Source organism: Phodopus roborovskii, unplaced genomic scaffold (genome assembly GCF_943737965.1).
Source record: "Phodopus roborovskii unplaced genomic scaffold, PHOROB, whole genome shotgun sequence".
NCBI classification, from domain to species: Eukaryota; Metazoa; Chordata; class Mammalia; order Rodentia; family Cricetidae; genus Phodopus; species Phodopus roborovskii.
Window position 1 is genome coordinate 12,033,044 of NW_026126567.1, and position 27,198 is coordinate 12,060,241.

The window sequence follows — 27,198 nt, forward strand, 5'->3', positions numbered from 1 at the left end:
TTACTTCTTGAAATCGCCTTCAGGACACTTTCCCACCAAACGCACACCTCTGCGAAAATAAAGAAATGCCTTTTCCCCAGAACAAAGGGAAGCCAAAGGACAGGTTTTGGATTCAGCCATTTAGAACACTGGAAGGACATCCTTGGGCCCTTAACTGGAACTGGCTGATGCCTTAAGCAGTTTAATTCAGATTTGCAGATTGTATTGCTGATACGGCCTTATTAAATAGTAGACGGAGAAACAAACAGTAAATTAATTGGCGGAGCATTCAGGAAGCCTGTTGAGTGCTGTGGCTTTTCCTCAGTAGACTCAGACTTCAGGTTTCATTTGAGCATGTGCCACAAAAACACAACCCCCCCCCCCACGCCCTGCCAGCTGCAGCACAGACTCTATCCCAAAGCCTCGAGCCCCCCTCCCCAGGCCCCTTAGGGTGGCTCAGTCTTCTTTACCTCAGCCCAGTGTGATTAGAAATGGCTGTTTCCCCCATTGTGCAGGTGTGAGGTTTAAGATTGAATGAGATGCTGTGGAATGCCACCTGGCACATAGTAGGTTCATCATTCACAGCCTGTGGTGCACAGCGGGCAGGGAGGCACTTGCGATGGACATACTGCGTGTATGAAGTGCCGTCCATCTCTACGCTCCATCTCTACGCTCACCATCCACACTGCAGATGAGGAACCTAGGCTTGAGGAGGCTGTAGGGAGGTGGCGTGGGTGTATTTCTAGAAGATAGCACACTTGCCTGAGCCCACCGGAGGGAGAGGGTCACCGGCAGAACCAGGACCTTCTCTGAACCTGGAGGAGTGCATCTGAGCCAAGATGCTGTGGGGTGAATGCCTCTAATGCCCCTGTTACCTCTGGGGGAAGTGTTTAATTTATGGAATATGGAGAGGTTGTGGCTCACCCCCCCATCAGTCAGGCCCCTTTCTGTGGGCGCATGCAGAGTGGAGAAGCCTTGGGGGCCAGGCTCTTGGACGCCTCTCTCGGCACATGTCCGTATCCAGGTACAGACCGCTTGGGATCTCCACACTGGGCTGCAGTCAAGGTGTCTGAGGCTGGGCTGCACTCTTTACAAGTATGAATTAGTCAGGTTCACCCAAAGTTCACATGACTCCTCAGAGGGAGCGAACTCCTTACCTCAAGCTCCATTTGTGTCCAGCCCTGGAACATGCCCGTAACAGAGCTTTCCTGTTTAATTACGTCCTGGTAGCCCTCCAGTTGGGGCTGAGCTGGGAGAGCCCTTGAAAGCATTTAGATAGGGTCTCCAGAAAATCACCTCCGTGCTCCAGTTCTTGGCATTCATGACTTTGGTCAGAGTCTAAGGGGGATTTTCTTTTCCTGTCTTGTTTAAGTGGGGGGAAAAAGCTGTGTGTCTTTTTCTTTGATTCCTTTGCCTCAGAGAAGGGACAGGAGTGGAAATGCTGGCTTGCTCAGTGTCAAGGGTGCCTGGGCACTGGGAGCAGACACTGTCTGTGACGTTTCCTGTCAACCGCCACATGACGGGGCTCGGCAGGGTCTGTGCAGAGTAGGAGGGTGGGTGTGCCCGCGCCCGTGGGGGGGTGTGATGGCTACAGTAAAGGCCACCGAGTGCTGTAAATGCCACTGAATGCCCTGGGAGACTTGCTGCCTGGGCCCTGCTCCCACAGTGTCTGAGTCAGTGCTGTGCCAGAATCCTAGTTGTTAGGATTTGAAATTACTGGGTCACCAGGGTTGAGCATCAGGAGCTTTTGGGCTTCCCCTCACGGAGTTAGAGTTATAGCTCAGTCATAGTGTGGCCTTTTCTTTTTCTTTCTTTTTTTTGTTTTTCCAAGACAGGGTTTTTCTGTGGCTTTGGAGCCTGTCCTGGAACTAGCTCTTGCAGACCAGTCTGGCCTCGAACTTGCTGAGATCTATCCGCCTGCCTCTGCCTCCCCAGTGCTGGGATTAAAAGCGTGCGCCACCACTGCCTAGCCTATATACAGTGTGTTCTTGATGTCACCCAAGCACAAGGAGAACCCACTTAGATCCTTACACTAGGATGTGAATAATCTGGCATCACCTAGTTAGTTATCAGGATAGTCAAAACGGTATGTTTTGCTGTCAATGTTTTCATCCGTGTTAAAAGTTAAAATTACAAAAATACAGGGAAATGCTAAATAATTCCAATAAAAGTCAATACGAGCATGACTGGATTCCCTGGAAGATTTTTTACTGTGCTTTAATAGGCCCATCTAGTATGTTCTTCTGGAGTGTGAAAATTGTTAGTATGGCTAAGGAACTGAGTTTTCAGTTGTACGTACTTTTAGCCAAGTAAGGGTGGCCCACTACTGTAATCCTGGTATCTGGGAAGTGGAGGAGGAGGCCAGAACTTTATTCTTACTACTTTGTGGTCTGCCTGAGTGAGATGAGGCTCCTTCTCACAAAACAAAGACCAACCCCACAAATAAAAGTAAAGAACACACAAAAAAAAAAAAAAAAAAAAACCCAAAAAACAAAAAAAAAAAAAAAAAAAAAAAAAAAAAAAAACAAATTTACAGTCTTGGTTGTGTGAGTTAAAATAGCCAGGGGTGGCTAGTGGCTACATCACCGGCCAGCAGTGATCGCCCGGACAGGACCCCTTCCTGCTCACCTGCCCCTTTCTGGTCTGGATATGACCCTTGTCTGCAGCCCTGTTGACGGGGACACCCCGAGGCCAAACTTCTCAGTCTCCTGGAGTCTCAGTTTTCTTTTCTGTGAAGTGGGTGTGATCATATGCCTGCCTCGTAGGTTCCTCATAACCGTTCTGGTTCTGAAGCGAGGTGTGTCCTGTGCGCATGTGCCCAGGTGTTAACTGTTCCCTTCTGTAGCTTGGGAAGGGAATGAAGATCTAGGTAGGCTTCTCTCTGCTGCTTCAGGCAAACACGGTCTCACCCTTTTGGGAGCCATAGTAGAGGCTGTGGTGGAGCTTCTGGAAACGAGAAGATAAGGGTTTTTGGTTTTTCTTTCTTGCCGGATAAAGTAACCCTGAGTTCATCATGGCCCTCTAGCCGGGCAGGGTCTGCTTGTAGCCCATTTCTCCACTTGCAAACCCCACCAACCATTCGGAAGGGGAGGATGGGCTGGGAGAAGAAGTCTCTCAGAGCTCCCGAGAACATGGGGGGGGGGAGGACTTGTGTTGCTGGGCCATCCGAGTGAACACCACCTGTCTCTCCTGGCCTCTGGCCTTGCCTGTCAGCAGTATCGTGTACACATGGCGCCTCTGCCCCCTCCCGAGACCTGGTCCTATTGGGTCCTCCCTCCCTGCCTGCCTGCCCAAAGCTGCCCTCTGGCCTGAGCTTGGTTGGCAGCTAGGCCCCTACACTTGGCTCCAGCTGATTGGCCCGTGTGTGTCCCTCACACCATGGCTCCTCACTTCCCTGCCCCATCTCTGCCTGTGGAAATCATTCTCTTCTCAGGCCACCCCTCCCTCCTAAGAGCGGTTCTGTGAGGGCACCCTTCATAGTCTAATAGTTACTATAGCTTCAACAAAAGTGGGTGGTTTTCATTTGAAAAATTAAAGCCTGGTTCTGTCATTTCTTGGCCTTGTTATTCTGGGCAAATTACTTTTCCTGAGCCTTGATCTTTTTTTTTTTTTCCCCCCAATCTACATAACTGGGCAAGGGGATGATACAAGGATTAACAGAGGGGAGGGAGAGGATGTAAATGGTGTGGTGTGAACCCTGGCAAATGAATGCCCTTGGTGTCTGTCAGAGCTCCCATAGGCCGTTTCAAGGGTCTGCAGTCTGCAAGTCCAAAACCTGAAACTGTATTGGCACGGCACGCCCCAAAACTCCAGATTTCCGGACAGTTTAGACTTGAGACTTTCAGATTTGGGAATTTAAGCAAATTTAAACTAAAACTCTGACATTTGGAAACAAGCCTGGTCTCAAGGTACAGTTTGATACTGCAATCCATGTCTGCTCTCCCACTTTAAATATGCAAATGACTTTGAAGAGCAGTGTGTGTGTGTGTGTGTGTGTGTGTGTCTGTGAGAGAGAGAGAGAGAGAGAGAGAGAGAGAGAGAGAGAGAGAGAGAGAGAGATGAGAGAGATATGATGGCGGGCTGGGAGAGATGGACCCATTAACAAGTCTGTTGAAGAGTTCCTGTCAAGACTCTGTCAGCAGGAGAGTCACAGGGGCCTTGAGGGGCCTCTGATGTCCACTTGGGGTGGGAAGACATTCACAGAATGCCTTTGGTCTGGGTGACACCCGCCTGACACCATTTTACTTGTGCAGTAAACATCTCTGTGGCCAGAATTACCAGGCACTGAGTGTTTGACACTTGAAAACTGATTTAATTTCTCCACAGCGCCGTCGGGTAGACACACTGCTGTCCTTCCCATTTTACAGAGGACGGGAGCAGATGCACAGAGGGGTTTAGCTATCTGTGTAACAGGTGAAGGAGGTAGAGCACAAAGTTAGGCCCAGGCCATGTGATGTCAGCTCCAGGACTGACTGCTCTTTGGGCTGGCTACTCTAGGCTGTCTCTCACAGTGTGGCATTTCAGAACTCCTTTCGTAGTCTGTGGTGAGCACATTCCATCGTCTTTGATGGTTTCAACGATGCCGCCACGATTCTGGATCTATCACACACAGAATCTAGATTTGCCCCTGTGCTGCTTCAAGAGGCTTTATGGGGTGGGGTGGCGGTTCGAGGTCTTGCACTCACATAAAACACTGCTCACTCCTGTAACCCCAGAACTATTGGAGGCAGAGAGAGTCAGACACCCCAAATCTCCCTCTGGCCTGTTTGTGTTCATGACGTGTGTACCCGCATGCATACGTGTCCAGCATCCTATACGCACAAGCTTTGGGGGCTTTCAAGGGAGGGACAGGACCCAGTGATTGGCCTGAAATTGAACAGTTACCTATCTTTGGTGCCTCTACCTTATCAGCAGACAGAGAAGGGTGTGTGTGTGGGGGAGTGATGGAGTCTAGTGTGGCCCACGTCAGCACAGGTGCTCTGCTTGAACCCACTCCAGGAGACTGAATGCCAGCCAGGAACAGGGAGACCCTTGGCAATGCGGTGGATTAGTTTCCAGGGGCATGAAAATTGCATTCTGAAGCCAGGGTCCTTGCAGCGGAGCCTGCTGCCATTAAGGAAGTCTTTGAGTTGGGTTTAATGGTCAGTCTTTGTTTTGAAGTGACTGTTTACTGAACCTTCAAAGCCAGTGCCACAGCAGGATGTGATATGGAGCCTGAATAATTGCATCAGACACCCCAATAGGAAGCAGGTAGTGAGGAGGCTGGCCAGGAGCAGCCCATGGCAGAGTGAGCGCTGAGCAGGAGCCATTGCGGGGAGGACTGGGGTCATTCTGCAAGCAGGAGACCTGTAGTCCCTTGGAACCTGGTCCCTGGGGAGCTTGGCCGTTTGATGTTGTGCTGGCCCTAATTAGAAATACCCTAATTAAGAAAGAGGAGGCAGTTTTTCCCCTTAAAAAAAAAAAAAAAAAGCAAATGTTTTGAGAACATTTCTTGAGGGATTACTTCTGAAAGATTGTATAAGTTATATAAAATTAATGGGAGAAAACCTAGAAACTTCAATTAAGTCAAGTCACCCATAAGCACCAATTACAAAGTGGGTTATGTACTCAGGCTCACAAAAGCCCAGACAATCAAAGGGGCCGTGAAACCTCCTTTTCATCCTGTCTTGCTTTTCCCATGTGTGGAGTTACATAAGCTATGCCAGTTTCCATGACGGTCGTGTGGCTTCGTTTTGTATGTCTGTAGTAAATTCCACTGGGGACACATACTTGAACACCTACTGTGTGCCAGGGCCACCTTGAACTGCTAGGTACATAGAACAGCAAACAAAATGGACACAGATTGCTGCCCTTGGAACCTACTGTCTAATGGAGTGGGTGACAGATTAGGGGTCGGTAAGTGGCAACAATCAGTCCTCAAAACAGAATTATTTTTATTGTTTGCTTTATGTGTATGGGTGTTTTGCATGCCTGGTACCCTGGGAAGAGGGTATTGGATCCCACGGGACCGGAGTTATAGACGGTGGTGAGGCCCCACGTGGGTGCTGGAAATTGAAACCGTCTTCTATAAGGGCAACAAGTGCCTCTAACCATTGCGCCACCCCTCTAGCCTCAATGCTGAAAGGAATTCATGCAGTGGCACATCAGAACAGCATGTCTTAGAGTGGTAAGGGACAGTCTCATGGGAGGGGACATGAGTGACAACTGTTTTCTGTGGAAGCCCTGGGGTGAGCTAGCCTCTTACCTGCTTGTGGGCTGGGCCAGTTGTTCACTGATTGAAGCCCATTTCTGCAGCTTTGAGATCTTGAAGGATTTATCTGCGGCCTGAAGGAATGTGCTTCTCGAAGCTTCTGGAACCCAATGTCTCACAGAGCACGTCTCTGCTTACATTCCTTCGTGTTAGCGCTCAGCTTCTGGAGTATTTCGAAAGATGTTGCATGTGGACATTAAGTGCCAGGATGTTGCTGAGTCCTAGTTTCCGCTGGCTTAGAGGGAGGACTTGCCATCTTATCTCCTGCTGTGGTCCTCCAGGCCTGCTGTTTTGAGAAAGCAAGAGTGTCTTCTCCTGCAGATTCCAAGGCCCACCCTTAAATTCTTTGTTGATCTGGGGTGGGGCTCAGGAATTTGCCCTTTTAGCAAACTCTTGCCCATTCTCTCTATGTTTTGTAGGGATCGCTGTAGGGGTCAGTAGGAGAGGCGCTCAGGTCGCCCTGGGCCTCCAGAGGCTTCCTCTGTAGTTCATGAAGCAAGAGGTTCTCTGTTTCATTCCACTATGGATATATCTGGAATATATCCCAGGTGGACATACCGAGTCACGATAGCCACGACTTTGGGGAAGTGCTTCCCGTTTTTCTGCTTTCTTTCCCCTTTTGCTGGAAAAGTTTCTTCTTCCCCTTCTAGAGCCTGGTGAGGCATTACCCCATTTGGGGAACTCCCACCAGCTGCTCGCCAGTCTTTCCAACTCGGAGAACACTGAGGTTCCGAGGCCTCGGGATCAGTGGTTATCACTTCAGCTTTCCTAGACCCAGCATTTTAGCGTTTTGTCGGCTCTAAGTGCCTGCACATAGTAGGTGCTCATTTAAAGACCTGTTCAGTCAGGAAGGGCCATCTTATGCTGACTCACTAAAGCTGAGCTCTTGGAGCTACTCACCCCTTCAAGCTTCCTAACCATCCTGTGGGGCAGGAACTTGCCATTAGCATCTTTTATAGATGGAGGCCAAGTGGTACCAGGTGTTGAAATCACAGCCTCTGGGGTCTCTCTGAACAGATCTGAAGCTGGGCCAGCTGACTCTAGTCATGCTCAGACTCTTGAATGTGTTTGTCTGTCCAGGCCCTCTGACCCTTCATGGATGATAGCCAGTGAAAGCACATGTACACACGTGTGCGTGCACACACACACACACACACACACACACACACAAGTATTGTAAAAAGAAGCACAACACCTTTTCTAGTCCACCCGGGGCATCTTTTCTGGAAGCTTGGGGTAGGAGTTGGGTGATGGATGAGGTGCAGTCTGCCCCAAATGGAACTGGATTCAGCACACAGTGTGGCCAAGGCTAGTCCCTGTGCCTGCCTCTGGGAGGGTTCTGCGACAGTTGGGAAACAGCCGTTAACTAGTGAGGGGGAGCAGGTGGCAAAGATCAAAGTCATTTAGGAGTCGGTTGGTGCGTGCAGAAAAGTGGATGAGCGCTCGCGCGCGCGTGCGTTTGTGTGTGTGTGTGTGTCCTGTGGGACACTTGAGTTGTGGTGTGTTTTGCTTGTCATCTCGTTGGATGTTGACAGGCAGGAATAAGTGAATGGAGCAGCAGCTCTGGAATGTGCAGTGAGGGTTCCACGAGGCGGGCAGGCATTAACTGGGGAAGGCTCCATGGTGCACAGACGTTTCACAGGGGCTCTAGGTACCAGCACTGAAACCCTGTGTTGGGTGCTGTAATGATGATTTCTCGTTTTGTCTCAATCGGAGAGTCAGCCAGGTGAGCTGATGAACCAGTTTCCACCAGTCTGAGGAGCTGACAAATGTAGCAGCAATTCATACAATGAAGTGGGAGTGAGGGCAGTGAGGGCGGGAAACTATAAACTCACCAGACCCAGTATAAACCATAAATGGTGTTTTGTTGGGGTTGGACTTAACACAGGTAACTGCTCAAAGGATGCAGACACTGCCTCTCCCAAAGGGCTCCCGTCCCTTGATCCTCTACCTTAAATGGGTCATGTGCTCACCTGTAACCACGCCCAGAAGGCGTGGCCAACGTTCCGGGTTCTCAGGGCTGACCCTCTGACTTTGCACAAGCGCTCTTTCTGCATCTTATAGGAAGGACATGATGAGAACATGCCCAGCACGTGCCTCCCTACGGTTGCTGTGGAGTTCTTGGTACTGTCTCCACACACCAGGGTGGCTGGGTGGGTGGCCCCTTTGAAAACTCTCTCAGGCACTGTGAAGTACACTGACAGCCACTTACTTGCCCTCTGGTGGGAGGTACTGTCGTAAATAATCACTGAAAAATAGCAGAGGAGTGAAAATCTAAAAAATCTAGATGTGTGTGTGTGTGTGTGTGTGTACAGGTGACTTGGAGAATCCCAAAGGAGAGAAAGAGGAGCTCTGTTTAGAGAGAAATCTGGAGTGTGGGAATACATATGCTACAAAGGGTAGAAAAGACAAGGCACACAGTGCAGTCCCCTGTAACCCCATCCCTCAAGAGGTAAAGGCAAGAGCATCACAGGTTCGCCAGCCTAGTCTTACACACAAGTTCCGGGCCAGCCTGGGCTACAGAGTGAACCCTTGTCTCAGAAGGAAAACAGACAAACACAACTGATATTTGTAGTTGTGGAGCACAGTGCAGAGTCCTGGTCTGGCCAAGGCTGTCCTATAGAAGTTTGCACAGCTGTAGATCTTTCCAGTGTGTGGACATGGTACCTTTTATTTCCTTGTAATTTAAATTTAAATAACTCACAGTCCCTACTGGCAGTCCTGTTGGATAGTTCACGACAGACAGACAGACGGCTTGCTTGCTTTCTGGGAAAGTACCTAAAAGCCAAAGCAAATTTGAAGATACAGTTGGCATATTTGTTTAGCTTTCCTAGTTGTTAAGTGGAGACATACCCACATGTGCAGAAACATCCTGAGCATCTGGCCTGGCAATGTGGGTGAAAGGAAAGCTAGGTGCCCTTGCTTTAATTAGAGAGGAAGAGCTTGAGAGGCAGCAGTCTGTGAGGGGCCGCTGGACGGGGGCCACCTTTTGTGGGTGTGCCTTCCTCTTCACAGGCGTATTTATTGCTGGTGTACTTGGGCAAGGAAGCAACAACCATTGATTATCCCCAGGCTGTCATCCACCTGATGGACAGGGATAATTAGTGGATTAGGCAAGTCGCAATCAGAAAATAAAAGCTCAGGGCTGGTGTTTATGATGGATGGGTTCCCCAGGTGCCTTTCATCTGAGGCTCTTGGGAGCCCTGTATCTTTCATGCAGGCCAAGGTGGGGAAGTTTGGATTGGAGGACAGAGCTCTGGCGGGCATTCCTGGGTCCTGGCCCTAACTATGCACACCCACTTCTGGAAGCTGAATGCATTCCTGACTCTAGAGATGCCTAGCTTGGGTCAGGAAGGCCAGATCCATTTCCATGCTTCTTTGCTTTTTATCTCCCTGGAGGCTGAGCTCACCCACAGGACTTGGGAATGATGCACGGGTGATGACTAGCCTAGAGATGCTACAGAGAGCCATCCCAGTGCCCACAGAAAATCTGAGGATGAGAAAAAGTCACTCCCCTTCATACAAGTGACAGTGTGTCCCAGTGTGGTTCAGGCTTTTCTCTATACAAAGGGGGTTTCTTTGTTTTGTGCTTGCTTTTCCATGGCATGTCTAGAGTGACAGACACACAGTTCTGTGCAGGTGTCGCTGTGTTTCTGGAGCGTTGTCTCTGTTCTGCCTTGGCTCCTGAAGGACACACATCAAAAGCAGGGCCTAATGGCTAGCTGTGTCACTTTGTCACACTGGCCTGGGACCTGAGGCTGGGTCTGTTCCTCAGGCTGCCTTGACTCAGGGACACTTATGCAGTTAGAAAGATCTGCTGTCTGTCAGATAGTTTTTACTTTTCTCTGTGATTCTGGGCCTTAGTTTCCTCATACGCACAATAATAGTATTCACGGGCTTTGTTACATACGTGCAATGCCGTGCCACTGTGTTCTAGGCTGAACTCCTCAGCAAATATTCCATGGCAGTCAGCACGGATCAACTCAGGTTATACATTCCACCGCCCAGGGTCCCCCCCTCAGAGCAAGGGGAGCAAACGCTGCATTTTTGCCAAATCTCCAGGGTCAGGTGCACGTCAGATACTGCTCGGAAAGTGCAGATGCAGATAGATGCCTGGTGCCTAGCAACTGTTTAGAAAGTGCTGATGTTTGATGCAGCTGTCTCCTCCAAAGGAACACGGGACCTATCTGGTCCTACCTGCCTTGCATTGTTTGAGCTGTGACTGCTGGACAGCCAGCCTCTGTCTGGCCCCTTCTGGGCAGGACAAAGGTTTTTGAGTTGGAACCCACTTTCCGGTCGCCTGTCCCTGCTATTGAACTGACCCTCCTCTTCCTTCTCATGAGATCCCTCCCAGCTCTCCTGGTTCGTTCCTCTCATGTTGTTGGTTTTCTAGCCAGAGCCCCTGCCTTTCCGTTCCCCTTGAATGGTGATGTGCTATCGAATTCCTTCAGCTGTCCCTTGATCTCGGCTGTCACAGTGAGGCCAGTGTGGGAGAAGCAGTTGGTACATTATTTATGGAGCACGGGTAACCAGCCATGCTGAGGAATTACACAGTTTGTCCGACACTGAGTGTGGGGTGCCGTGCGTCCCCTGTTTAATATAGAGAACACTATCAAGTAGGCCACCCAAACCATAGTGTCTGTGGCTGACGTCTGTGTCCTGCTCCTGCACTGGGTGAATGGATTCTTAGCTCCTGGCTCGGGACAAGTGGAGGTAGAGGAGGGAGGGAAGGGAAGGAGAGAGACTCTGCCTTAAGGGTGGACGTGGAGAAGGCAGTTTTCAGACTGGCTAGGGGCCACCACAGATTTGAAGGGGAAGGAGATTTAAGAAGCTCTCCCCCTAAAAAAGAGAGAATATGACTTTATTCTTTCCTTTCCCAACGGGACCAGGCTGCTCCCAGGTATGTGGCCCACGAGTCAGGTTTGCATATTACCTGGCCAGCTCAGAACTGATACCGCCTGTCATCACCGTGAAGGCCACCCTGGCTCCCTCTGCCGTCCCATTTGGGGTTCAGCCCTGGACTCTGCCCTTGAAGGCTGTCCTCAGCAACCCTGTCCACCCTGCCCAGGTTTGCTCCTACTCAGCAAAATTGTAGCTTGCCAGTGTCCCTTGGGTGCCTTGTCCTCTGCCAGCTGCGTCCTCACGGTGCTCGCCACTGTACCAGCAAAGCCTCTATCCAACCTGTCAGACCTCTCCTTCCATGAGCCTTTTCTCTGTCTTGTCTCATGGTTTACAAGGGAGAGACAGACCCTGGCTCACGGCTCATATGTTGCACTAAGCCGAGGGAATGGGCATGGCTAATCTTGTAGGGTAGGTGATGAGGAGCTATGGCACAGAATGTTCTGGAAGAAACAGCATTTGTGTTGGGGAGGGAGTTTTGAAGAGAAGACAGCCATTGGGTAGTGTTTGTGGAGCATCATGGGAACCTCATTAGATGGCTGCGTGAAGTCATGTGATCACAAAAGACCCAGTCTCCTGTCTGGTGTATTTTGATTAATAACCAGGTTTTCTCTCCTTTGCATAAGCAGGGTGCTTTCGTCTTTCTCACCTGGTGTGATCTGAGTTCAGTGTGCAGGGCTTCCAAAGCCTCCCTCTGCCCTCTCAGGCCTCAGGTGCCTGCTGGGGAGGGGAAGGTTTTTGCCTGTGACTGGATGGAGAAACGGTGTTGGGTGAAGTTTTTTTTTTTTTATTTGATTGTGGGGTGTGTGTATGTGTATGTGTGTCCGTGTCCGTCCTTCCCGCAGCCCCGGGAGGCAGGCATTCCCCAGGCTTTCTTTCCACTGTGCCCAGACACTAATGGAAACACCTGAAACCCAGTATTACTTTCTTCTACTTGGTGTAGACCAGGACATGCAGGCTTGCTGGGCCTCGCTCCCCACAGGGTTCTGAGTGCATCCAGGGCATCTGAAACCTGAGCAGCACCGGCCTTCATAGAATCTTCCAGCAGTTAACACCCAGGGCTTTCCAGAAACTGCCTTCCAGTCTTGCTACAGTTGCACAAGTCCTCCAAGGCTTTGGCTTTTTGTAGTAAGATTCCTTTCTGGTGGGTAGGAACCTTTTTCCTTGAAAGAGACATAAAAAATCTGGTACAACCTGGTGTCACCTTGCTTTCAAGTTTTAATAACATTTACATCTTTTTTTCTTTTCTTTTTTTTTTCTTCATTTCCCAACAGTCAGGTTTTTGTTTTCTGTTCTTAGAAGTTTTTTTCCCCCTCTGTTTTCTTTTTTCAAGACTCCATTAAATTATAGAATGCCTAAAACAGGTGGGTTTGACACTCTGATAGATCCTCAAATAGCATTCAGTCAGGAGACAGGAGAGTACTGCTTTTGGCAGCCTTCTTGAGGCTGGGTGGGCGTTCGTGGGTGGGAGCCGGTTGATGAGAAAGGGGATCCTCCTCCTTTCTTTTTTTTTTTTTCTAATTTGGGAACGGTTGAAGTGAGGCTCCAGGTAGGGCCAGATAAAGTCTCCCATCCCCCATCCTTGGGAATTAAACCTAGGGCCTCCCACACACTAGGTGTACTCTCTACCACTATGCTGAAGCATTCCCCACCATCACACACACACACACACACACTCACACACACACACACACACACACACACACACACACACACACCCAGGTGAGTTTTGTCCTGGTTTGAGCTGTGGTCCTCAGGCAGGCTGATGTGGTCCTCAGGCACGGCACACCAATCTGACTTGCTGGCAAGTTCCTCATTGTTTAGGGCCAGGGACAGTCTGCTGACACTAGCTGCCTCAGTCTGTCCTTCTCAAGTAGGGTGTCTCGAGCCACCTTTCGCCTCCTACCCTGCCTGATTCTGCAGTCGGGACTAGGGATGAGGGATCCCAGCCAGCACAGCCTGTTTGCCTTGTGGCTTCCCCTGAGCATCCTGAAGGGAGGAGCTCTCTCGGAACCTGCAAATGGCAGGTTCCATTGCCTCAAACACGGCCGTTTCTGTGTGCACACACTGAGTTTACCCCCTTTAGGTGTGACCTCATTTATTTGTACAGCTTTTCTGAGATATCACACACGTATCCTACAGCGTGCCCATTGAAAGCCGACAGACCATTGGTTTTAGTGTGTTCTAAGACTCACACAACATTACCACACCTTTTTGGGGAGCTTTCATCACCCAAGAGAGAAATTTCTGTTAGCTGCCATTCCTTTTTTATTTCTGCCCCCAGCGCTGCACTCCCCACAGCTCTAGGCAGGCCCATAACTGCCTTCTAGCTGTTTCCCTGCTGTGTAATTAAATCCTTGACCAGCCCCACTCACACCCTGCTCCCCCCTCCCCACCGGATCAGACGCCTTAGGGTCCATACTGGTGAGAACACATAGGGTTTGTCCTTCTGTGTCTCGCTTATTTCCTTTAGTCCTGCACTCCGTAGCTTCATCGGGGTTGTTGCAGTGATAAGATGAGCAGCTTTCCGTGGTGCAGATAGACATTTTCTGTAGCCCACCATCAGCGGATGACCCGCAGCTTGATGTTAGCCATTGTGAGTAGTACTGCAGTAAACACAGGAGTGTGAATGTCTCCCTGGTCTCCTCTGCTCCCCAGAGCGACCCTATGAGTCCATGGTGTCTTGATGCAGAGGCGCAGTGACTCTGATGTCACACACAGCAGATGGCATAACTAGTAGGTTCAATTGAGGCCGTTCCCAGCTTCCTCTTCCCTGTTCTTTCCCACAGTCTTTGGTGTTAATGGGTGGTGCAACTCCTAAGGGTGGTGTAATTGTCCCACTGCTGATCTTAACCAAAAGGCAATGATGAGACCGAGTTGGTTTAATTATTATCATTGTAGGGAAACGGACCCTGAAGGGCCCAGTGATTTCCCCCAGTAAATTGCTGGCCTGGCTGTTAGGTGTGTGCCTTGGCCTCTGGCTAATCCAGTGTGTTGCATGTTGTCACTTAATATGCGCCAAAATCTTTGTTTTTAATTTTTTTATTTTTGTAGAGAGCATCTCTGTAGCCCAGGGTGACCTGGAAGTCACAGCGTGGAAGCTCTCCTTGACTGCTTTCCACTGCTGGGGTTATAGGCAAAACCAGCCACACCTGGCCTGACTCCATGTGGTAAATCTTGACCAGCTAGGAGCTTGCATGGAGAAGGGCTACTCCCACATCTGTTCCATTTCCTAGGTGACGGTGGCACCTCCGGCTGGAAGCAGCCCGCACTCCTCTAACTGCCCAGGTTTCTCTAGAATCTTCCTATCAGGCCTTGTGGACAGGAAGGAGGTCTGGCTAGACAGACAATAATGAGCCTCGATCCTCAGCAGTCTTCGAACTTACCCCGTCGGGGTAGAAGCCACAGCCGCAGGGCTCCGAGTTACCCTGGGAAGAATGATTCCTATGTAGACTAGAGGACGTGGGAAGTCAGTAGATCTGTATGGTATCTTGATGGGCCCGCAGTTCTGCAGTACTGTCTGAATGCCCGCCCATCCTCCCTCCTTTTCTTTCTTCCTCCCTCCTGTGTGAGCATCCTGAGGTCCTAATGCTGTGGTCCTCATGCTGTGGTGACCCACAACCGTAAAATTATTTAATTGCTACCTCATAACTGCAGTTTTGCTACTGTTATGAATAGTAATGTAAATATGTCTGATATGCAGCTCCTGTGAAAGGGGTTTTCCCACCCCAAAGGGATGGAAACCCACAGGTGGAGAAACACTGTCTTAAGATAGCATCCTCAGGAATGCTCTCTGCCCTGCTGGAGACAGGGTCTCTCATTGGTTGGGCACTCACCAGTTAGGCTAGGAAGCTGGCCAGCAAGCCCCGGGGATCGGGCTGTTTCTTCCTCCTCAGTGCTGGTATTATAAGCACATGCTACCACACCCTGAATTTTATGTGAGTTCTGGGGACCCAACTAGGTCCAGTCCCCTCAGCCTTTGCTTTTCTTGAGACATCATCTTTTATAGTGCAGGCTGGCCTTGAACTTTGTAAGTAACCAAGGCTGGCCTTGAAATCCCAAGTGCTGGGATTATAGTTGTATACTACTATGACAGGCTCATCTGTTAATACATCCCCAGGGGATAGACACAGAGTAATAAGGACCATGAGTGAGTCAAAACATGTGTAGCTGTTGGCGTGACTCAGATGTAGCTGCCAAAGGGCCTCTACCATGGACCCTGGTGCAGCTTAGCATTCTGTGTGAGCAAAGGGCAGAGATGAGACCAAGCAGGACCCAGATGCACCATTGCTGAGCAGCTGGGTGTGAGCTGGTGGCATATGCAAAGCAGACTGCAGGGCTTGGCCTGGTAGGAAATTCATGGTGTAATTGTTGCCAGAGCCTCTAATTTGGTCTTAAATTTTTCTTTAATGTAATGGCTTTATTGTTTTCATTAAAATGATACATGGCCCTTATAAAAACAAAACAACATGCCATAGAGGAAAGTACAAAGAAGAAAGCAATATGTTTGTCCAAGTCTTAGCTCCCAGAAGTAACCCATTTTAATCAAAAGACAGAATTCCGTGTAACCTGTGTGCACATTTTCAGACAGAACTGATGGTTTTAAACAAGGTGTTAACTCTTATGCATAAGTTTTAAAATAAAACATTTTTCTTTCACCGAGTGGTGGCGGCTAACACCTTTAATCCCAGCACCTGGGAGGCAGAGGCAGGCGGATCTCTGAGTTTGAAGCCAGCCTGGTCTACAGAGCGAGTTCCAGGACAGGTTTTTTACAAAGCAATACAGAGAAACCCTGTCTTGAAAAACCAAGGAGCCCAAACAAACACAACCATTTTCCTTTCGTGTGTTGGAAGGAAGTGACCACCGAAGTAACCCTGGGCAAATGGCTGACTCTCTGATGGCTTTCTTTACCAGGAGGAAGGTTTTCAGGTGTCCCTCTAAGACACTGTTCTGATTGGGGACATGTGGTGGTGTCTGGAGGTAATTTCGTTTGTCGTAAGGAGGCGTTGGGGGCTCCTAGCATGCCTGTAGCCGGCAGAGGCCAGAGTGACTGTCGTTCACTGTGCTGTGGTGTATATGAAACAGCATGGTGGACAGCCACACCCCGATGCTGTGGTGGGAGGGAGTATCAGGGCCGAGAAAGAGCAGAAAATGTGGGAGAAGTGATCCCTGGCAGCCATCTGGAGGGTCACAGCAAGGCCTTGCCCAGCTGCAGCTTTACACAGTTTTGGTTTGACATCTGTAATGAAAGATGCCACGGTTAATTCAAGTTACTCCTTTCTCCTCTTAGCAACAAAAACAAGAGGTGGCATGTTTTTACCTTGTCAAGGTTTGTATTCTGTTCTGCCCTGTGACCATGAGGTGAATGATTTGGTGCCATACAGCATACCCCCCCCCCAATATTTTACCTTTACTGGGTTTGACTGGAGTAGAGGTAAACCACCCTCTGGGTGGATTGCCGCTTCAGCTCGATATATGTGTAATGTGTATGGGAGGTGGCAGACTGCATTGGTTAGGACCACACCTACTCATTTGCCTTTGTGTCTTAGCCCTGTACTCAGGAGGAGGAGACCCCTCGCGCTGCTGAGGGACACCTGGGGATGTGCCAGGACTCTCTTCGAGAGAAGTGGATTGGACTTCAGATAGTCAGTAGGGAGGAAAGATGATCAGTGTTGAGTCTGAGGGCTTCTGGAAGGTTGACTCCAGAGCCGTGCGAACATGAAGGACAGGTGGCTTGATACAGGCAGCCCAGGGATGGGATGGGTCCCGTGCTGTCTGAGGTTTGCTGGGGAACCGCCTGTTGCCATAGTGAACATAGATGTTAAACATTGGCTGGGTGGCTATATTTAGGTTGTTTTCTAGCCTTGGGATTCTGATAGGCTGATACTGTTTGCCGATAGCCACCTGTCCTAGGGAGGCGTTTCAGTCACCCAGCTCCATCCTCCAGCTGTGTGGGACAAAGGTGAGCATGGGCAGAGCCAGATTGCAGGCACAGGTGACCCAGGAGAGAGCCTCAGATGTCCTGTATTTTTAAAGTTTGGACCCACCGTGTACATAGACAGACTCTAAGGTGTAGATGTTAGAGTTTGTGAAACTAGTTCCCATTTGGTGTCTGTGGCTTTTGGCAAGACTATCTGGATAGGGTACATCCTAAACGGCTCCTGAGACATTGCCTGTGTCAAGAGGGTCACGTCTGCCCCTGGCTCCTTGCGTGGTTGCAATTGGGTGTTTGGCTCATCGCACTGTAACTGATTGCTGGCTTTGTTTGGTCCTAGGGGAGCTATCCAGTCTGGGAAGATTTCATAAACAAAGCCGGAAAGCTGCAATCCCAGCTGCGGTAAGTAGACACGTGCTTTGTACATGGGCGGGCGACATCCTTAAGACAGGGAGGAGGGGTCAGCACACACATCTGGGCTACATTTAGATGTGCCTCAGATAGAGAAGCTGGGAGTAGTGTCCGTCAGTTCATATTACCCTGCTTCCCCCGCCCCTACCCCCCCCCCCGTCCCATGTGTGACATTGGGCTCTCATTTTCTCCTCTGCCTCCTGCCACAGGGATTTTCAGAGTTAGTTACGTAGTTACAAATGGGTGAGAGGGGTCTTGATGAGATGAGATGGTGGAGTGTGGCTCCCTGCACAGCTCTGCCTTTACTAAAAGCCACCGAGATAAGCCCTTAGACACTTAGAAGAAGTAAATTTTATGGTATGAAAGTTATGCCTCGCTGGCCTTTTGATCCCAGCCCTTAGGGGGCAGAGGCAGGCGGATCTCTGAGGCCAGCCTAGTCTACAGAGTGAGTTCCAGGGCAGCCAAGGCTTCACAGAGAAACTCGGTCTCAAAAAAACAAAAAAAAGGGAAAGTTATGCCCCAGGCCGTTTAAACACGACTTGCTGTTGCTGACTAGCCTCTAAGAAGCCCGTATTGCCGAGTGTGCCCGGTCCATTTTCATTTGCTAGGATACATGTGCAGCTGCGACCCTTGGAAGTCCAAGTTGGAAGAGGGCACTCCAAGAAGCGTGGGACACTTGGAATGGACTGTTTGGGTAGTCCTCACTGGCGAAGTCTGGGGTTTGAGATGGATGCGAATGGAAGAGAGGGCAGAGCAGTAGTTAGGGTGCTCTAGGAAGAAGCCACATGGGTGGTGGACGGGTGGGACATTCCTGAATCTCTGCCGGTGCATAGCAGCGGCTGCTGCTCAGAGCTGCTGCACACGGCTCCCCGTGGCACCGAAGAACGAGGCAGGAGTGCATGGCTTTCCTTCAGCTTCAGTTGTGGGGGATCTCTGCAGCCTTGTATGTGACCCCAAGTCGACACTGGACTCTGAATAGGTGCCTTCTCCAGTTGTTGGGTCCTAGACCATCTCCCTGCCCTCTGACTTGCTGGGCCTTCTGGGTTTCTGAGGTCCTCACCAGCCACCCCTCATGGGGCTACCTTCCCTTGTGGGGTTTACCCACTGCTCTGGTTTATTTCCCATCGTTAGGTCTCCTCCTGAGCTAAAGCATTCCGGGGCCCGTTTGTTCCTCCCTCTGATGGTTGGGCGGGCTTTCGGTATCGGCCTGGAGATTTTTCCTTAACTCACTCTCTTTCCCTTCTGCTGGTGAGGGTGGTAGAGTGTGAAATAATGAACTCACTGCTGTCTTGAGAAAGTAAAACTCAAGGAAGACGTCTCAGCGCCCCCCCCCCCCTTTCCCTCACGAGGTCAGGGACATTTCTTTATCAGTTTATCAAACTACTAGCACCTTCCTGAGGGTTAATTTTTTGTTCAGGAGAAAGGCTGCAGAAGTCTGTCCCCGATGTTTAAGCTGGACCTTTCCTTTAGCTCTTGGTGGTTTCATATTTGCTGTGGGTGCACAGTGAGGGCCCAGGACGTCCTGCGGTGATGTCAGAAAGCTCTGAATTCCTCAGTATTGACCGGCTTCCTAATTGGCAGTGGCGTTCCAGTGACTATCATGGACAAGGCTTGTCTACAGCTGGCTCGTAAAGTGTAGTTGATTGGCACTGAGTTGGATGAGAATAAATCAAGCTGGCTTGTCAGATATTAATCGTAAGTCAGAATGAGCTATTTATAATAAGTCTCAGGATGTGTGATAAGATAACTTTTCCAGTGTTTGCATTTGATACCAACAACTTAAAAATATGCTTTGGAGAGAGAGAGGGAGAGAGAGAGGAGAGAGAGAGTGTGTATGTTAGTGGAGGGAGGGCTATTGTTTAGAATTGAGCAGATACAATTTTTTTTTTTCCCCCTATTTTGGTTTTTTGAGATTGAATTTCTCTGTGTATCTTTGGCTGTCCTGGAACTCACTCTGTAGACCAGGCTGGCCTTGAACTCAGAGATCCACCTGCCTCTGCCTCCCGAGTGCTGGGATTGAAGGTGTGTGCCATCATATCTGCCTTCATCAGAAATAGTCTTGATGTATTAGACGTATCAGGCCTCCTCATTTTGAAATGTGCCATTACTGGGACCGTATCCAAAACTTTTCAGAAACCCTTTGTTCCCTAGACATTGTTGCTACAGTTAACACAGTTAAGACAGACCATTTCCTTTTTTATTTTCCAGTCTTATTCTTTTTTTAGTGACTTTGCCTTCCTGTGGGAGGGGCCTCAGTAGAGACTGGAGTCACAGAACAAACACCTGAAAGATTTGTGTGATGGGGGCAGGCCTTGCTGGTTTGTCACGGAGCAGCCTGGATGCTGGCCGTTCATGGCTCGTGGTTCACAATGGTGTAGGCTGGGTGCTAGGAACCAGCAGGCCACAGCGTGCCCAGTGCATCCATCCCTAGCGCTTAAGGGAATGCGTTAGCTTTAAAAAATTCCCAGGGCATGAAATGAGTCTTAATTCTAACCGTTGTTGCTTTTAGGACTTCAGAAGATACAGTTGAGAGAGCATCCTGAGCTGAACAACAAAACAAAACAAAACAAATGGCATCCAAACCAGTATCTTAGTCTCATGGTAGTTAGGATTTAGGGAGTAAAGCTGTACCCAGCTTCCACTCCGTGCTGCAGAGGGTTGAGTCACAGTGCCCGGGCATCAGGCGTCCTGGTATGATCTAGTGATGTCTAAAATGTCTTTCAACGTGTACTTTCATTATTTGGGCAATGAATTGTTGAACTTTCTGCTCTCCAAGATTTGGTTCCCTGCTGGTTCATGTATGCATATATTACTTTCCTATGTCCATACTTTCAAGGGTTCTTTCCTCTCTGGGGTAGAAGTACTTCCCTTTTATCCCTTTGCAAGATTTTTCTTGGTAGTTTTATACAGTGAAGCCATTATTGGGAAAACCCAAAACAAAACACCACCTACTGCTGGGTGGTTTCTCTGGAAGGTTCTGCGCACTCTGTAGCAGAGGATTTAGCCCAAGAGCCGTGGTGAATTTGCCAGTGTGAGACATTCCTCATGCTTTTGTTATCTGTTTGCATTTTAGGACAACAGTAGTAGCAGCAGCTGCCTTCTTGGACGCCTTTCAGAAAGTGGCTGACATGGCCACCAACACACGTGGTGAGCAGATGGGAGGCTGCCTTCCAGCACTGACTGAATCCAGCACGTGGGCTCTCCCTCTGGGTGGCTTCTCGAGAAGATACGGCTTGAGTTATCAGAGCTGGGCTGACTCACAGTTTTCACGTATTTTTAACGCTGGGGGCTTGCACACACTGGAAGTTGTAACTAGTGTCCCAGATAGTGAAGCAACATGTGACAACTAGACAAGAAAGCAAAGGAGCCAGTGCTCCTACGGGAGTGGCCTGCTGTGGGCGTGGTTGCTGGCATGATGTACTCAGTGACACCTTTGGGCTGCGCGCCCTGTCCAGCAGAGGTTTCCCTTGTTCCCTTGTGAAATGGGAAGTCCTAGAGGTGATTGCCTGACTTCCGTCTTGGGTCCTTGGCAGACAGGGAATCCTTATATAATAGGCACAGCGTCCCTTGTGCCAGATCCGTCTTTGTGTCTCTAGCATCATGAGGCTGCAGACCCCATGACCGAGAGACTGACAGTCCTGATGGTACCCCTCAAGACAGTGTCCAGAACCTAACCGAGATAGTTAATGCGGGCTTGTGAAAGCAGTGACCACAGTCTTTGAAAAGATCTATTGGTTTCAGAGAGTACCAGGAGTGTTCATAAGTGAGAGGCGCCAGGGGACAGTGGATAGGCCTGCCTTCCTGCAGGTGTGTTCCTTTCTGTCCCTATGATCTCTTCTGCCTCTCCCTGGCCTGCTTGTTCTGGGCTCCCTTGTTGCATGGGTACCTGCTTGCTCATATTCATCGTGACATTGGGATTGTTCCCAGGACCTCCCGTGCTCCAAAGCCATTGACCATAGGCATTTAATTAATTAAATATTCAAATAGATTGGAACTCCAAACCCTTTTATTGCAGGGCTGTCGTGAGACCACAAGGATCAGTATGTTTCCCCCTTGTCCCCAAAGAGCCCGTAGTTTGACTAGGGAGACTGAGATGTGTAAATAAAGATTCTAATGCAGAGCTAACATGTGTGGCAGAGTAATAGCTGAAGCAAAGTGCCAGGGGAATAGAGGGAAGTGAGCAATTAGCCCAGCTCGGGGAGTCAGGGACCTTTTCCCAGGGGAGGTATTCTTTCTCCTTTATGACATGCCAACAATATTGCAAAAAGCCCCCCAGAACTGTGGCAGTGACGTCAGCACTGAGACTCTTTAACCTGGTTTGTGGCAGGGGTCTTAACCTGTATAATTTTTTAATCCCTTTAAAATTATGACCTAACTTATTTGTGCCTCTTGTAGACACTTGGGGAAATGTTACCGTAAAGAACTTTAACAGGCCAGCCAGTGTTTGCCACTGTGAAATGTGACTACCCATCTGCGTGTATGCCCTCCCCTCAGCCACGCCTGGAATGTCAGCAGTCATTGCCACAGCTTTAACTGTCAGTCATATGTACATTATCTTGCGTATGTGCTGAGGGATGTATGTGCAGGTCAGAAGACAGCTTGTATGTGGGAGCTGGTTCTCTGTTTCTGGCGTGTGGGTTCAGGGATCAAACCCAGGTCTCCAGGCTTGACAGCAAGTGCTGTTACCCGCCGAACCCCCTCTTTTTGAGACCTGGTCTTAGGTAACAAAGGTTGCCCTTGAATCCATCATGTAGCCGAGGATGACCTTGAACTCCTGATCCTCTTGCTTCTACCTCCCAAGTGCATGGGTTGCATTTCCGGGGTTGGGGTGGGGTGTTAGGATTCAGGGTATGTTTTTGGATGTTTAAATTACTGGATGGGTCATAAAGGAGCAAAGACTGCCTGATTGTCTGGGATTTCCTGGGGTTTTTGAAGAGGCTGCCCCAGGGTGTATCTTGGTGGGAAATTGGAGGGCCTGGGAATTCTGCTTCCAGGGGAGGGAAAACAGCAAGTGTTTGTTGGAAAAGAGACAGGAAGAGGCTCTTTGTAGAGGTGATGGGTGTAGAGCCAGGCTTTGGGGCGGTATCTATGGCTGCAGACCTGTATGCCACCATGAACAGACTCCGTGTGACATATCTTTAAGCCGTTTAGTTTCACGTCATTGTGGCAGCACAGTATGCTTAGAATCCAATGCACGGCTACTTTTCTTTCTTTGGCCGTGGATACCCATATGCCATAAGGAATATATGGCTGACAGCTATTTCCATGGTGATGATAAAAGTAACTTCGAATCGTTTGGCTTATGTCAACAAATTAATTTTTAGTTTAAAAAAAAAAAAGGAAAACTTGCAGAACATACTTTTTACAAAAATAAAAAAAAAAAATCCTAAAAACTGAATTTAGCCACTCCCTTCTAAGAGATTAGATTTAGTCTCCTTTAGTCTTTTATAAACATTTCCCTACCCACTCTGGGGAGGGAAAAAGCTAGCTGCAGATCAGTCTGTGGCTTGCATGAGGGAAACGCTGGTCCCATGCTCTTACTCCACACTGTGGTACCGTTCGTTACCTTTCCTTTCCAGCACCTGTAGACCCACCATGTTCTTTCTAGCAGACGCACGAAATTCCAGTGCCAGGATAGAGTGAGTTCTAATTATCGGTCTGTGGATGGATCGGTCTCCCTCAGGTATTTGCCAATTTAGGCTGTGCTGCAGTTAATGCCTGATCGTCTATCAATGTGTGTGTGTGCGTGCGTGCGTGCGTGCGTGTGTGTGTGTGTGTGTGTGTGTGTGTGTGTGTGTGTGTGTGTGTCTTCCTCTACCCCCCTCCACCTTGTGTTCTGAGGGTCTCTCACTGAGCCCAGATCTCATCTTTTTAGCCTGCCCTTGTGGCCCACGGGCTTCAGAGATCTGCCTGTCTCTGCCTGTCTCTGGCTCTGGGGTTGCAGGACCCTGCCATTGCACTCAGCTTTACGTGGCTGCTGGGACCCCAGCTCGGGTCCTGGCGTCTGTGCAGCAGCACTTAGCTGAGTGGCCTGTTCTCAGTGGTGTGTGCATCACCAAGGGAAGGGTCTGCAGAAGGTTGTTGACTGGTGGGTTGGGGGGGGGGTTCGGTGCTATTTATTCTGCTGAAAGAGAATCCTCAATAGGTTTTTGCTTGGAGGTCTTAAATGTAGTGTTTTAAAATCTCCCTAGTTGGTAAAAGCGAATTACTCCTGTTCCCCTCTGCCCTCCCCTCCTCTCTCCTCCTTTACCCCCTGTCTAACCTCCTCCTCCCATGTCTTCTCCTCCCCCCTTCTTTTCCTCTTTAGCTTTTTGAGATGCAGAGTCTATGCCATCATCCAGCATCGTCCTGTGCAATAACAAGTCTTACTCCTGTCTGACTGTAACTTAGCCCATTAGCTCCTCTGCCTTCCTCTCTACCTACTCCAGTTTCGGGTAACCACCACTCTGTGTTCAGATTCTCCAAGACCAACTTTTTAGATTCCACAGGAGTAAGCTCATATGTTCCTGATTATTTCACTTACACAGTGATTTCCAGTTCCATCCATATTGTGGTCAAAACCAGAGTTGCCTTTTTTTTTTCCTTACAGGCAATAGGATTTCCACTGAATATCTGTACAGTGTTTTCTTTATTCTTCTGTTGATGGTCTCCTTACACCATGCATGCATGCATGCATACATACATACATACATACATACATACATACATACATACATACATTCCCTTCGTTGTCATTGGGGATCCTTTCTAAGACCCACATTGGATGCCTGGTATGTATGCTTTCTCATGTAACACACACACTCGCGTACATACACATACATGCATGCACATATACGTGCACACACACATACATACACATATATACCCACATATATTACACATGCATATACACATACATGCACACATACATACACACATGCACGTACACATATACATGCATATTGGGATAAAGTTTACTGTGTAAATCAGGCACAGTGAGATTAACATCTAATAATGAGAATAATTACAATGATATACTTTAATAAAAGCTATAAATTGTTTATTTCTAGGATTTTGCATTTAATGTTTTTGGATCATGGTTGAGTGGATAATAAGTAAAACTGGGTAAGAGGTCCCAGGGTGTTGCCTTTCCATGAGGTAGATTTCTGGGATGGCCTCAAGACAGGGAGTGTAAGGCCACTGACGAAGGTCATGTGAACTGGAGTCCCTCCCAGAGCCTGGCCTTGAATGAACCAGTAAGTTAGGATTCCTTAAGGAACGCTTGCCTTTTGCATTTGCTTATATTTGGTTTTAAAGTGACTTCGTCCCCAAGACCTTAAGACTCCCAATCCCTACAAAAGCGAGTAGCACCCTGGTTGCCAGCTAAGATGCCTGGGTTAGATGTCTGGCTGTTCCAGCTGTGTGACCCTAAGTTTTAATTTCCTTACTATGAAAAGAACTGGGGGTGGGGTCCCAAGATCAGGTCATTGAACCTTCTTTCTCTCATAACCCACGATTTTAAATGCATAAGTCTTGCTAAGTTGGTTAAATATGGATGACATTGGATGGTGTAAATTTCCTTTTCTAATTTATCTCTGTAACTTCTTTCACTCGGGATGGGGATGGGGATGGGGAGAAAGGAATAGAGGAAGCCGCGTTAGTGAGAAGAAAATGAAGGGCTAGGGCAAGGAAAGTGGATGCCAGGGATGGGCTGCTTGGAGCTGTGGGAATCCGCTTGCAATTGGGGCTGTGTGAGGTGGGGACAGGTGACGCTGGGACCGTGGGGGCTTTAATCGTGAGCCTACCCCCCCCACCCCCCCCCCACCCCCCCGGCGGCAGGAGAGGAAAGTCTTTGTGGCCTTGTTTGGTAATGCAAGCTCTCGCCTCTAGAAGTGTCATGACTGAAATGTGCATGCATGGGAGTGATTTGTCATCACTGAGCATGCTTGTGTTCAGGTGCAGTCTCCAGGGCGGTGGCAGGACAATCCGATGGGACCCTGGAACCTGTTTAAACCTTCCCAGGAGACTTCGTATTCATTTATGCTGTCACCTGAGGCCTCTTACCATCTGCCCAGGCCCTTCTGTGGCATCTCTACCCACAGCCCTTTCCCTAGACTGTCACGCCCTTTGGCCCCTCTGCCTGGGTACCTGCGTTCTTTCAGGCTGCCCCGGGGCTCAGGGTCTGCTACTACTGCCTGGGAATCTTCATCTCCAGTCAGGAACTCGGAGGGCCTCAAGGGTACATTTTGCTTTTGGGGCCTTGCTGTCCCCGTTGTTCCCACAGACTGTAAAAGCTCCAGCTTGAGACCCTTTGCCGGGTGGGCAGTGGTGGCGCACGCCTTTAATCTCAGCGCTTGGGAGGCAGAGGCAGGTGGATCTCTGTAAGTTTGAGATCAGCCTGGTCTACAAGATCTAGTTCCAGGACAGGCTCCAAAGCCACAGAGAAACCCTGTTTTATTTAGAGAGAGAGACAGAGAGAGCCATGCTGTTCTTTTGGGGATCGATGTGTCCCAAATGATCATTTATGAGCTGCTGACATGGTTGATCAAATGCGTGACTGTGGACAACAGCCCGCCCACTCACTGGCCTTGGTGGATGCTGGTGAGGAGGCTGGGATCTTCTGGGCGCCAGAGCCTACTGGAATGGACATCTGGACAGACTGCACTTGAGAGTTCAGAATTAGAACTTTGGTGACCCCTGTCTGAGGGTTCCTGTGTGTCTTCAAATTTTACGGCAGCTGGACGTCCCCTGCCTGCATGAAGAGGTCATAGTCAGGGAACGATGGCCACCTGCACTTGGCTGCCTTGGGGAAGGGAGGGTATCTTTCCTCAGTGGGCAGATGGTGCCAGGAAATTTACAAGCTCTAGCCAAGCTGTTCTTGTTTGCCCCAGAGTTTTACTTTAACCAGATTGTTTGATTGAGGTGTCAGTAACCTTTAACCTGTGAATTGACTTTAGTGTTTGGCTCTAGAACTTTCTTTTATGTAATTAGAGCCCATAATGACTACTACCTGCAAAGCACTTCACCTCAAACTGAAAAAAAAAATTTTAATTAGAAAACAAAAAAAGGTTTTTCTTGGAGTCTCAGAGCTGAATTAAAAAAAGAAACCAATAACAAAAAGTAAAATGCTACCTTAAAGGGATACAATTAGATGAAACACAACAGGTTTAAAACTGCCTTCTGTTAGCCTGTGGTCACCGCTGGGAACTGGTTTTGTTCTTTGGACCACTTCTGTGTCCTGGTCATTATTTTCATTTTCTCGTATTTGAGAAACAGGTTCAATCATAATTTCTCTTTAGGAGACAAACTAAACGGGACAGCAAACTGAAGGCTGGCATATTGATTTTTCTGATGATCGTGTTTCAGCCAGGGCTTAAGATGCAGCATGAAAATACAAGGAAGAGGGATTGAAAGTAAACCGTTGGAGTTGAGGAAAGACGGCTGGTTTTCCGTGGAGTCTCTGATGTGTCTGTTGTGGGTTCTGGAACTCTGGTTCTTAGAATGTGGGGACATCACAGGAGTCTAGGGAGTGATTGTTGATTGCTGAAACAGTCGTGACGTGGCGCACTTCACATTTGCTCATGGAGGGGTGGGCCAGGCCAGTGCCTGCAGCCTCTAATGAGAGGGAGAGGGAGGATGCACATGTGCGTCTGTGGGGTGTGTGGTGTGCATGTGCGTGCCTGCATGCACGCGTGTAGGACACTAGACTCAAGATGTTTTGGAAAACACCACTGAGTTTGGTTTT

General features: G+C 49.1%; 1 protein-coding gene across 7 annotated transcripts in view; it reads left to right on the top strand.

The window, feature by feature from the left end:
* The window catches only part of Mtss1 (MTSS I-BAR domain containing 1), a 125,008-nt gene that overhangs the window by 5,552 nt on the left and 92,258 nt on the right, over window positions 1-27,198 (top strand). For all 7 annotated transcript variants that reach the window (XM_051202633.1, XM_051202634.1, XM_051202636.1 and 4 more), the window contains exons 2-3: window positions 17,404-17,465; window positions 20,548-20,621. In XM_051202633.1, the coding sequence (XP_051058590.1) occupies window positions 17,404-17,465; window positions 20,548-20,621 (136 nt within the window). The remainder of the gene's footprint in view (window positions 1-17,403; window positions 17,466-20,547; window positions 20,622-27,198) is intronic.